At 35.7% G+C, this 13,754-nt stretch overlaps 1 protein-coding gene across 5 annotated transcripts in view; it reads right to left on the reverse strand.

The window, feature by feature from the left end:
* Window positions 1-13,754, reverse strand: part of LOC129652967 (olfactory receptor 10AD1-like) — a 90,873-nt gene that overhangs the window by 28,079 nt on the left and 49,040 nt on the right. For 2 of the 5 annotated variants that reach the window (XM_055582138.1, XM_055582127.1), the window contains one exon: window positions 4,634-4,760. In XM_055582138.1, coding sequence (XP_055438113.1) covers window positions 4,634-4,638 — 5 coding nt within the window. In that variant the 5' untranslated portion in view covers window positions 4,639-4,760. Of the gene's footprint in view, window positions 1-4,633; window positions 4,761-10,462; window positions 10,540-11,427; window positions 11,543-13,754 lie in introns of all 5 variants that reach the window. The other 3 variants (XM_055582149.1, XM_055582160.1, XM_055582167.1) reach the window with 3 other exon arrangements.

Here is a 13,754-nt window from a genome sequence, read left to right on the forward strand (position 1 = left end):
CATTCTTCATTTGAATGTGGAACTGGGAACAACTGCACTCCACTCTACTTTACAGTCAAAAATGGTTTATTCATTTAATAAACGAATGCCTAGTGTGTTCCGTATACTGAGCTGGGTGCCAAGGATATAAAATCATGCAGAGAACTTCCTCCCTGACTCCCTGGATATTATACTATACCCCAAGTCATTAAATCAGGAGGATAAGTGAGCTCATCAAAAATCCATATAACATATGGACAATATTAATAAAAAGCAAACATGTATGGGCAGATATATTTCAAACTCTATTGCCTCCATACAGGGAATGTACCTTTGGAAGGGTCATGAAACACTTGCAACATATTATTGGTATATTAGAGTATAAAAAAATCTTAAATGAATTCCTAAGGTCCAAAAAAGTTCAGATCATATTGACCACACTAAAACTAGGCATTAAAATTCTTCTTAAATTTCCACATAGAGGAGATTTCTTAAAATTTATTTATTTTCTCCTCTTGATGAGAGAAAAAGAGTACAGGTGTCAGCTAGTGTATGGGATTTTCCTTAAGAATACTGCTTATCATCACATTGCACACTTCAAATATATAATTTTTTTCAATTATACTTCAATAAAGCTGAAAAAAACCCTGTCAAATCCAAGTGGGAAAAAGAATATTGCTTGCTCATTTTTTTTTTAACTTCAAGAAAAGAAGTAAACTCTTACTGAATTTAGAGGGTATTGTTTTGATAAATTGTGGATAACATTCTTCTGATCAGCGGGGCTGCCAGGAGTGTTGTGCCATTTGGGCACTGCCCAAAGGCTCCTGAAGGTCACAGTGGCTGCTGAAGTCCAGCCTTTGCTCAGCTTAACCAAGCCGTGTACCCTGGTGAGGGGCTGTGTGGATTCAAAGTGGTACCTTTCTTCTAATCCTGTTCTGAGAGGGAGTAACTTTTTAAAATTAACCCGAATATACCATGTATGTTAGGAAGATGTGGCCATGAGGATAATTGAATTTCACCACTTGTTTTTTTTTTCATCTGATAAGACTGGTGAAGTCTTTGAATGAATAATAATAACTAAGCCTATGTTCTACTGAGTGGGTTTTATGAATAAAAAGGCAGTAGGTATTTCTTCTAATGTGGTAGTACTCAAAGTGTGGTCCACAGACTAGTAGCAGCAGAAGGGTCACCTGAGAACTTCATAGAAATTATATTGGGCCTCACTCCAGATCTACAGAATCATAAACCCTGGGGATGGAGTCTAGCAATCAGTGTTTTAACAAGCCTTCCACGTGATTCTGATGTACATTAAACATTGAAACACTACTAAAGCAGGTGAAGACCAAGTATAGCCCTCAAGACAAATATAGTCTATTATTTATTTTTATAAATAAAATTTAATTGGAACACAGCCACACTAATCTGCTTATGTATTGTCTGTGGTTGTTTTTCCACTACAAAGGCAGAGCTGAATATTTGCCAAAGACCATTTAGCCTGCAAATATGATTGTCAGATTTAGCAAATAAAAATATTAGATGCCCAGTTAAATATGATTTTTCAGATAATCAATGAATAATTTTTTATTACAAATATGTTCCATGCAATACTAGTAAATCAATGCATGGAGGCTAAAATATTTACTAGCTGGTCCTTTACAGAAAAGGTTTGCTGAGTCTTGCATAATCTTACGATTGTAGAGTGGACTTGCCTCCAATAGGAGCATGTAAGGGAGGCAATGAGAAAAAGGCCTTATTCCTGATCACACACCTGGGATTCTGGTGGGTTGAGTTCTCAAGTACTTCCCTCCCAATTAGAAGACTCAAACTAAGAGATCAACCTGCCTGGGATGGAAGGGCAGCTGGTGCCGCTTGCTTTTCTGTTTATTAAACTTATTATATGAGTTATTTTCTTTAAGTGCCTGCTGTTACACATGTTCAATTAAGATAGAGTGGATGTTTTAGAAGAATTTTGCTACTAAACCAGAAGAGATTTTGTAACAACAATAAAACTAGGCATGATTATGAAAAACACTCCATCTAGTAAACATTGAAAAACAAAAAGCCCTCTGAAAACAACTTTTAGATAGATCAAACAGGGAATCAAAAGATTAATTACAGACTAAAAAAATAATGATAATAAAAGGAAGCACATATCAATAAATATATACATAGGTATTTGTTAAAGGAAAAGTTAATAGCCTGAAATACTTGCATTAAGAATAAGAAATAAAGATAAATTAAATGAAGTGAAATAGCTCAAGAAGTTAGAAGCAGATAAAATTAACATAAGCAAAACCAAAAGGGAATATATGGAAAGATCAAAGAAGAAATAATTGAATACAAAAACAAAAAAGTAGTTAATAAATAAACTCAGAGTTAATAAATAAACTCAAAGATAATAAATAATTTCAAAGAAATTGGTCCTCTGAAAACATCAATAAAATAGACGAACTATTATTTACATAAGAACAACAAAAATGAGATGAGAGGAAGAAAGCACAATATACAAGTTATAAGCAAGTTTTAATAATCACAGCCACAACGGAAAAAAATAGTTATGCCACAGTATTTTGCCTATGACCATAAGGTTTGAAGGTCGGAGGAAAAGATAATTTTCCAGGTAAATGTTAATATATATCACTAAAATTCATTAAAGAAAATATAGAAACCAAACTAAACCAAACCAAACTAAACTTAATGAAATGAAGCAGTTCTGAACTTTGGCTTCACATTATAGTCTCTTGAAGAGTTTTAAAATGTTGCCGCGATGTTGCCGTGCCCATGTTGCAAACCAGACATATTTAAAACAATGTAAGGGGAGGGATTCAGGCATCAGTGTTTTTAAAAACTTCCCAGGTGGTTCCAATGTTGCAGTCAAGTTTGAGAAGTACTAAAACGGAGAAAATTGACAAAGAGCCCCAAATGGCTCCAGACCATGATAGTTTCCTGAGTTTTTTCTAATTTTGCAGCAATCAAATATTTTTGACAGTTTATGATAGAAAAAATAATGGGTTCCTAACTACTTTTACAAAGTCATCAAACCGTTGAATCCAAAATCTGAGAAGTATACAAAAGAAAATTATAACTAAGACAGTTTATTAATAATGATGAGTCAGGCAAAGTAAAATCTTAAATAGAATTCATCAATGCAAAGAAAAATACATCATGATCTAGTGAAATCCATTCCAGTGATTTAAGGTTCTGCTTATTTTAGGAATTCTAGTACTGTAACTACCATAATAATATGTCAAAGGTGAGAATATTCTAAATTATAAATGAGATGTTTGATAAAATTCAATAATGATACCTGATTATTAAATTTCTTAGTAAAGCAGTACTTGAAAGAGGTTTCCATGTCATAATTTAAAAATTTATCTAAATTAAAATAATTATGATACACATTATGCATTATGTACTATTTGTTCTGATGTGTAATAGTAAGTTTTTAAAGCTTCAAAACCATACATGGAATAGATAGTCTTTCTTTCATCCTTATTTTACAAACACACAGAAAAGGGGAGCAATTTGCCCAATATCATGCAGACACTTGAATTAAAATCTGAGAGTCTGATTCCAAAAGGTACAGTCAACTGCCCCCACAGCTTCAGAGTTTTGGATGCCCTGTAATTACTAGCCAAAGTATCTGAAAAATGAATTCAAGAGGTAGTATGTTGGTACATGTTTAACAGATGGCTCTTCCAGGGACACCTGATTTGTAACATTTACCAATTTCCATAGTGTAAATATTCCCATATGACCTGCTGCTGCTGCTGCTAAGTCGCTTCAGTTGTGTCCGACTCTGTGCGACCCCATAGACGGCAGCCCACCAGGCTCCCCCGTCCCTGGGATTTTCCAGGCAAGAGTGCTGCAGTGGGTTGCCATTTCCTTCTCCAATGCATGAAAGTGAAAAGTGAAAGTGAAGTCGCTCAGTCGTGCCTGACTCTTAGCGACCCCATGGACTGCAGCCCACCAGGCTCCTCCGCCCATGGGATTTTCCAGGCAAGAGTGCTGGAGTGGGGTGCCATTGCCTTCTCTGCCCGTATGACCTACTTTGCTAGAAATGTGACACCACTAAAGATGGAGTTAGGAAGGGATGCCCGTTACATTACCGTTGTATGCTTTTCCAACCATATGGATACAACAGATGTAAATACATGACCTTGAGAGGATAGATAATAGTAAAATGTAGTGAAAAACTTAGAAAGTAATGAATTTTTAGTATCTATTACCTGTGTCTTATAATATATTTAATGGTTTGTTATAATATGTTAAAATGGCCATGTTTAACAATCAGTTCTTAAAATGCCTCAAAATTTAACAATTGGTTCTTCAGAGCTGGTACCAACTGGGTTCAGCACACCACTGGAATGAAAAGGAAGGGCAGAATTATCATTTGCAGGCGTACTGTTAGCATTGGTGAAGACTTTTAGGATTAGGTGCATTTCTTCCTTTGTCTTTATGTTTCTGCCTCAGCCTACAGGGAGGCCAGATTTTCTACCTAGGAGGGGATAGGATAAGGGTACAGAAAACACTTTTGACCTCACTGTTCATCTTTCCTGTAGAAATAACTTAAATATCCCTCAGTTGAGCACTGGTTACGCATATTATGGTACATACAAAAAAATGGGAAAATCTTGTAGAAGTTATGTCTTACCTCATTCTGTTGCTATAGCTAGAAATGGTCTGCTTGTCACCAAACCATTTCAACAGGTAAGAAGGACAGTCTCATGGAGGCTGTGGATGAGTTAGCCTAGGCAGGACATTGGAACTTGGGGTCCTCTCTGGAAGAAACAGTACCCCATTAGCTTACATGAAATTTCTTACATGAAATCACTTACGTGAAATTTCTCAAATCATTCCGGATGAATGTCAACTCAGGTAAAGTTTCTTTACTCACTTACAGTAATTTCTAGTTTACAATGCATACTTATGTATATTATTCTGTTTAACTCTTATAAAAACCTATTAAATAGGTACTATCTCCATTTTACAGAGGAGGAAAACTGAGGCTCAGAGACCTAAAGTAACTTGCCCAAGATCATATATCCAGCAAATAAAAGTAATGAGATTCAGACCAGGCCTTTTAAGTACTTAGAATAACTTTTCCCAAGCTGCTTAGGGCAGAGATGTCACTACCTTCTGTAGGTTATACAATTACTTAATGTCACATTTTGGTCAGGAATATACACACACACCCAACCCATGTACACACACATATGTGATAATTCGTATTTCATTATAGTTATAGGCTTCCTTCTTTGAAATTAATCCCTAACAAAAGCAATATATTATGAAGGAAGAATTCTCTTTAAGATTTGGAGCTATTGATTAGCCATTTTAGCCTTTTTCCTTAGGTTAAATATTTACAGGTCCTTTTATGATGCCTTGCTATCCTTATTTCCTCATTATCTTTAAAGTTTCCAGAAAGAAGAAAAGAAGCAACTAAGGAAGACATTGATTGGAGGCTTGGAGACAAGTATAAGAACTAAAGCAGCACATACACTTTGTATTTAAAAAATTCAGTGTATATAATGCCCCTGGCCAACAGACCGATGAGATCATCCTTGAAACAAAGAATATATTGTGGAGGGCGCTGAATCATAACACTGAAAAGAAAGGCTAATGAGGTTAAGAAGGAATATTCTGGGAGATACCCCTATTCAACTATAGTAAAGAGCTCTCCTCTAATGATCATAAGACAGAACAATAGAAAATAGAGGTAAGTGCAAGAGTATTAAGTTAGACTAAAGGAATGTTTTAGTATTTTAACAAGGAGTTTGAAAGCATAAAGTGACAGACCAAGGAGTAATGAAAGATCTTTTCTGTACTCATTGCAAATAGGACAGATTTCAGTGCATCAGGTCTCATTTCAGGTCAAAATGGTCCAAAAGCACAGTGGACTGGAGCCTATGCTTCCTTCTGTGTTTGCTTGTGTGTTAATAGCATTAAGATATAGCCGCACTCACTCCTCTCCATATCCAATTAGCCTTTCGTTCCCTCTTTTCAACCTCCTCTACCAGCTTTATGCACCCTCCACTCCATTTACGATTTACCATACACAATCCATCTATTTGTTCATTCAGTTTTTGTTTGGTGCCTACCACGCACACACTCCAGTCCTGGCCTCCACACTTTTACACATACTGGTCATTTTTTATGTTATTGTCCTTTACCCCTATTGGCTTCTGGTGAATTCTTTCTTATTTTTTGTGATGCAAATTATACACTGCCTCCTCAGCAAAGCCTTCCCCAATAAACTATCATCTCTCCTGTTCTTTTCTTTTAATGAAAAATCACTTAATTTCTTTTCAGAAGTAAGCTGTTTTGATTCCATTATTTGCTCTTTAAGCCACAAATGTTGTGGACAGTTAATATAAGGCCCTCCAAATGATCAGAAGAATTAAATTAGCTTTATAACAGACAATTCTGGCAGTAGACCAATACTGATATATTTAACAATTTTTATCATAGATTAGCTAAGAAATAAATACTAAATATAACATTGAAATAATCAATACAAAATAAAACTGAAAATAGGTAAAACTATATGCAGCAAGATTTAGATCTATAAATTTTGACTTGGGAAAATGGGACTGGATAAAAATAAGGCCCACAAAACAAATCTCATAGAAGCAGAAGCTATCATGATAAAATTGATTTGAACAGAAGACTGATAGAAGTATATTGATAAGTTAAACATAAATAAGTTAGTCTGGATCAAAATAACTTCAGTATTTTTATTCACATGACAAAACTGGAAATATTTTAAGTACTATACAAGAAAACTGATCAAGGAATTAATTTGGGTTAATGAATTTATTAAGATTAAGTCATATCAATAATTCATTGGTGCTGGTATAATTCTGATTTAAATGCTGTTATTCACTAACATAGAATCAATCAGAAGGCTACAACAGTGAGAGGAAAATAACTGTAGAATCGTTAATAGTGGGACAAAAATATTTATTGGTTTTCCAGCACAAAGTAAACTTCTGATTAATGGTTTCTGAACAAGCAAATGAATATTTAAACAATGTGATTTTTGTTGATCACTTTCTATCTATGTAACCCACTAACTGAAATTTACCTGAAATTCATATTTATCAAATTTGAAATATTTAGTACATAATTAAGTCTGAAAATTTTGCATTTTTAGCTTTCTTTTGAACATTTCAAGGAGTTTTAAATTCCAATTGATCTGTGTATCCTCCTACCTTAATTTTAAATAAACAAAAATATGTATTACTCAGGAAATGAGAGCATGCAATACAGAGAAAAAGGGACAAATTAGAGAAACCACCATGATAACGCTGAATATTTCTTCACTATTTCATTGATCCTTCTGCTTTCCAAGAAAGAAAGAGAGAAACTTAGGGCAAGGGAAGTGAACTGAGAAATGTAAATTGATTTTTTATTTAGTTTGTTTTAAGGAAGCTTCACACAATAACTTAACCATAGTTGTATAAAATTTGGAATATATTTCAAAAGCCCACAGAAAGAATGGAAGAAAATAGAATTTTAAATGAAGGGGAACTTCTGTGCCAAAGGTGATAAATCATCAATCAGCCTTCTGGCTCACACAGATGTGTTTTATTAAGCCAGTCTTTCCTCTGAAGGACATCTCATGTGAAACTCAAGATATAAACTTCTTAGGGAAAAACAGAAGATCTTCCTGCACTGTGCCTATTCTTATCAATAACTAATAGAGTTAATTAGTTTATTAGAAGCCTCTAAGCCCGTCCCAGTCCCAAGACTCTTACTTGTCACTCCACTGCAGTACGTTCTGATAGGAATTCAGGCTTTGCCTAAGTCACACTAGATCATGAAGGGAAAGATAGATTGGACTATATCAAATGGAAAGCTGGTAGAACTAAGAAAATATAAGAGGCAACAATATATGAAATTTATTTTAAAGAGCTTGTCAAAACACCAAGATCTTAAGAGATAAAAGGACAAGAACTAATTATTCATAAAATGGAAAAACCATTCCAAGTGTTCAAACTCATTAATAACAAACAATAGTTTTAAAACAGATACTATTTATGATCCATTGAATTATATAAATTATAAAATTATAACATGCTGGTTAAGTGGTACTCCACTCTTGGCTGGAAAGCAGTTTGAAAACATGTAACAAAAGCTTTAACAATGTTCATTTAATTTAGGATCTTTTAAATAATACTGACCCCAGAGTTCAATTATCTGGATTAAAATTCTGGCTTCATTGTGTTGAACTCAACAATGTTGTGCTCTATCTACCCAAACAAAGCAAAGATTTCTGACAAAATAAATAAATAAAATTCTGGCTTCAACACATATCAACTGTGTAAACTAAGGTGACTTAAATTAACATGCCTCAGCTTCCTCATCTCTAAGATGGAATAATAATGATAGTAACTACATTATATTAGTTGCTCAGGCGTGTCCGACTTTTTGTGACCCCAAGGACTGTAGCCCACCAGGCTCCTCTTTCCATGGAATTTTCCAGGCAAGAGTACCAGAGTGGGTTACCATTCTCTTCTCCAGGGGATCTTCCTGACCCAGGGATCAAACCCAGGGACTCCTGCTTTGCAGGCAGATTCTTTACCATCTGAGCCACCAGGGAAGCCCAGTAACTACATTATTAAATCATTATGAGAATTAAATGAATCGATATTTGTGAAGTTTTTTGAGTAGTGCCTGGCACACAGTGCTAAATAAGTTTTCTAATGTGAATAGAATCAACCATTAAAAAATTTACTCCAAGAAATTAATTACCAAAGCTTTATACACAAAATTGCAAATCATGGCATTATTTATAACAGCAAAAAATAAAAAGCTATAATAGAGAAACGGTTATCTATATTATAGAAGATTAAAGTGTTGAAATATATAGTCATTAAAATTATGTTTATGAACTCTCTATAATGATGCTGAAATACTTAGTAATTTTAAGTGAAACAAAGAGCAAAATATAAACCAGCATATTTGGTATACCCATGAGTACATTAATTAAACAGCATTTTCCTTTGCATTGATAAATGATCAAAGGAAGGTCACCAAAATGTTAAAAGTGGCTCCTTGTACTTTCATATATTGATATATATACATTTTTATGGTATAAAGTAATAGTATGTGTAATAATATTATTTTGATATGATTTATAAAATGCACCAAAGATAAACACACTCTCACTTACTCATGACATCTTACTCTTTGTGTTTAAAAAACCCTTGTTAAACTGAGTAAATATTGTATATAATTAGTTTGTTTAATAAAGCTATATGTATATGTAATTAAAACATATTAGGTATATTAAAAAGAAATAGATCAACTTAATAAATACATAATTTATTCATTCACTCAACAAATATTCATAAAGAACTTATTATGAACCAGGCCCTGTTTTAGACACTTGGGAAAGAGCAATTGATCAAGACCCTGATGCTGGGGAAGACTGAGGGCAGGAGGAGAAGTGGGTGACAGAGGATGAGATGGTTGGGTGGCATCACTGACTCAGTGCACATGAGTTTGAGCAAACTCTGGGAGATAGGGAAGGACAGAGAAGCCCGGTTTACTGCAGTCCATGTGGTCGCAGAGTCAGAGACAACTGAGCAGCTGAACAACAAAGACTGTCCTCACGATGCTTGCATTCTATTGGAATTAAGAAAATAAAATAGAAATGGCTTTGGCTAAAAGAATGTTGAAGTGGCTAAAAATATACATCTCGAAGGACTGAAAAAGATTTAGAAGGGTTAAACTCATGGTATTATTAACCAAAGTCCATCAAATTTAATAATTCTTAGACATATACATTTCAGACAGTCATATTCTGAGATGATTTCCTTGGACGTTAAAATTAAGAGAAATAAAGACAGACCCCTAAGCAGATGCAAAAATAGAAAACTCTTAAAGAGTTGAAATCATCCAACTATCGATACACATACACATTTGTTAAATGTGAATTTTAGGTGAATCTGTCATTGTGAAAATTAATCATTAGGCTCACAGGAGGATTAGTTTTAGGATACTTAGTTCACTCCCTTTAGGCTATGGTGGAATTAATATCTAAATAGCTTTTGTGATTTTTATGGGAATTAAAAGAAATATTGTTATCAAATACCTGGCTAAGTCTAACCTTCATCTATTATAGAGCAATTTATATTGTCATAGCCTTAGCAAAAAATAAGACTTATGTTCAATCCTTTCTTTACCATGTAGTAGACATTTTTCAAGGTAAATGTGACCTTTCCCCCTTACTCTGACTCTTCTAGATTCTATTCTGTTATAGTTAGATCTATTGCAAAATCTCCATATTTCTGAAACATGAAGAATTGTACTTCATGTCGCATGTCGGTCTGACATTGTGAGGGCCCTCACTTGGTATGACAGATCTTTACTGCTACGGACAAGACAAAAGCACAGGTTGTATTCACAAGGAAACTTCTCTGGCACCCACAAGTGAGCTGTGATTTTAGATCTTTCTTTCAATCTACTTTCTTACTTTTAGATGGATTTCATTTCCACTTTGTTTCCACTTGATAGTTGTTCATTGCCTTCTCCCCAGAGACACAATCTAAGCTATAGAGCAAAAACCAAATAAAAACCTTCTGAAAATAACCACCCCTAGAAGAGATTTTAAATAATTTGGGGAAAAGTTCACCCCTGAAAAAACATTTCACTTCCAATACTCTAAAAAGCAGAGGGAAAACAAAGTGAAAAGGTGACCAGTTAATTTACTTTTAGAATGATCTGTGAGTGTGCTTAGTCACTCACTTGGGTCCAACTCTTAGTGACTCCGTGGACTGTAGCCCGCCAGGCTCCTCTGTCCATGGAATTCTCCAGGCAAGAATACTGGAGTGGGTTGCCATTCCCTTCTCCAGGGGATCCTCCCACCCAAGGTATAGAACTCAGGTCTCCTGCACTGCAGGTGGATTCTTTACTGCCTGAGCCATCAGGGAAACCCTTTAGAATGATTAGTCCTTGAATATTAAAGGCCTGGCTATTTGTACAAGATGAGATTGTTGGAAATTATACACAGGTACTTTTTGATTGATGAGGTCAAAATTGAGCAGTAGATAGGCTTGTTTTGGGAGTCTTAGGGCTACAGTTAATGTGAACTACAGTGCCATTTATGTTGTCTAGAAAAACTGTATGGATTGTAAAAAGAATCAGAAATACAAAGATAGGGAGAGAAGACAGACCATATGAAAGTCTTGGAAAGAACTAAAGCATTATCAGGTCAATGACATACATTGTATTAATATTTAGAGGTGATACTATTTTGAAAACTAACATCTACATGTGAAATGTACATATATATGGCAGATGTATAGAAAGAGCTTAGGGTTTGGAAGTAGATAAACTTGCTAATAACATTTTGTTGACTGGTATAAATATTAATTGATAAGGAAAAACCTATATTCAATGTGACTGACCAACAGTAGTTGTTTAGTACACATTCATTACCTTCTCCTTTACTTCTTTTCTCCCTTCTTTTCTTCTTTGCACTCCATATGTTGGAAGAGATCTTTTAAAGCTTTGATCCAGTGTTTCACTGCCATGGAAAATTCCTGGGTAGAAACTGGTGGTTTTTAAAAAATCACTCTTCTGGATCTGGATTTCTTTTGTATATCAGATTAAACTCCTGTCTCATCTCAACTCCTTGCCCTACCTCCTTTTAAATTTATTTATTTTGTATTCCTCAGAGAAAATGGGAAAAACTGAATTTTCATGTTATTTGCTTGCTTTGTAATAGATTCACAAATGTCTTTGAGACTTCCTCAGCCATCTTTTCTCAAAGGAACAGGAAAGAAAAATGCACAGATAAACAGGAAAACTATTCACAGGAAAATGAAGTGAGAGAAAAGCACAACTGGGAAAGGAGGAAGAGAAATACATCATGAGGAAGATAAAAGGAAAAAAGGTCGATGGGAAGAAAATGGAAGATAAAGTCAAATTGGGAAATAAAGTGAAAATTAGAAATAAAGTAAGACTAGATTGTGAAAACATAACTGGGACCATCCCTTCCACTTCTGTGACTCTCCATGGTTTAGATTCTCTCACATATGCCTCACAACAATCTGTGAGGAACTTCATGCAAAAAGGTGCCACTAAGAAGACTTTAAAACGGAAATGGAACCTTGGGAAAGAGGAAGTGACCTGACTTGTCAAGTATCTAGAAAGGTAGAGAGGTAAGACTCTAATTGTGGCCATTTAGTATCCTCAAAACCCCTGTGGATCAGGGCCATTTATCAATAGTGTATGAAAACCAAAAGAAACTTTCTGGTCCTGGGACAGTGCCCTTTCTGCTATTCATGCTGAAAGAGAATGGAAAAATTATTAAAGGTGGGGATAGAGAGAGAGGGAGATGAAGGCCATGGTGAGGGTAGACAGAGAGCCAGAGAAAGAGAAAGAAAAACTCCCAGAAAGAGGAAAAGCCAAATAGGAGACAGACTGAGAGACCCACATAAGCAAAATGGCACATGTCCTTGGGTGGTACAGAATCAACCCGCTAATCTAGGAGTCTGGAACCCTCTCAATTCAACCAGGTGACTCAGAAGAATTGGTCTGGTTTTGGGCTCTTTCTGCCTTAGGTCACTTCAAAACCAGACTAGCCGTCTCATCCAAGCCATCTGCCCTTCAGCCAGAGTAAGAAGGGCAGGTGGGCAGACTCAGAGAGCCTGATAGAAACACGGAGGAGAGATACAGAAGAAGCAACTAACTGGAGATAGTTGGGAAATTAGATGCATAGCTAGTCATCTAGAGAGGAAGAAACAGAGCAAGGGGTTGACTGAGTCAAGATCTGTGACATTTGGCTTTTTAAAATAAAAAAAAACCTGTGACAGCTTGTATATGGCCACTCTGTGCTGAATGCTGTGTGATCTGAACACAAGTGGTTTCTGAGAGAGATAGTGAGTGTTCATCTCTGATGGATGCCAACAGAGGCAGAGTCAGCTTTCAGCATAGGGGAAGTATACGTTCACTGACCTTTTCCATGGGCTTTGGCATATACAAGCGAGGACATTGGCTGTGCTGCTGTCAGGCCCAGAGTGAAGGTGCTGTGAGTTCTGCTGTAAGCCAGCCGCTCATGTATACTGTGAGCTCTATTCCCTCTGATTCTACTGTACTCTCCATGCTATCTTTCTCACTCTATCATCACACACACACACACACACACACACGCACACACCAATGTAGCAAGAGATCCAGCAGGCTCACATCATGGAAGTAGAGACTGCTTCTCTCTGGCTACTATAGGAAACTTACTATAACAGATGAAGAATCCATTTTTAAATCTGTCTTTATCTGATCAGGTCTCAGGAGTCTAAGCAGATCAGAGCGGTCTTAGGATCCTCAGGGAAACATGTCCATTGGCAAAGCGCCCTGGAAATTCTGGGCTAGTTTCAGATTTGCCAGGCAGAACATTTTTTTCCCCACCCAAGACTGCTGTTTGTAAGAACTAGAGGTCATGATATTTCTGTTTCTTAACTATGTCAGACAAAGAATCCCCATTCCCCAGAGGTAGAACCTACCTATAACCTATCACTGTCAACCTGAGGGATTAAGGAAGATTCAGTCCAACGTGAGATGCCAGGAAATGAAGTTTTCTTTGGAAAAATGTTTAATTCAGAACAGTTCCTAAATGAAATCGATTATCTAGTCATGTTCAAAATGTCCTACTTGTCTTGTATACTCTTTTTTTAAACAGTTGGTTTGTTAGTCTAAGAATCCAAGCAAGACCTTATAAGCAGCACAGCACAGGAAAGGGTGGGCCATGTCAATAAGACTAATTT

Source organism: Bubalus kerabau, chromosome 1, assembly GCF_029407905.1.
Source record: "Bubalus kerabau isolate K-KA32 ecotype Philippines breed swamp buffalo chromosome 1, PCC_UOA_SB_1v2, whole genome shotgun sequence".
Classification (NCBI taxonomy): domain Eukaryota; kingdom Metazoa; phylum Chordata; class Mammalia; order Artiodactyla; family Bovidae; genus Bubalus; species Bubalus kerabau.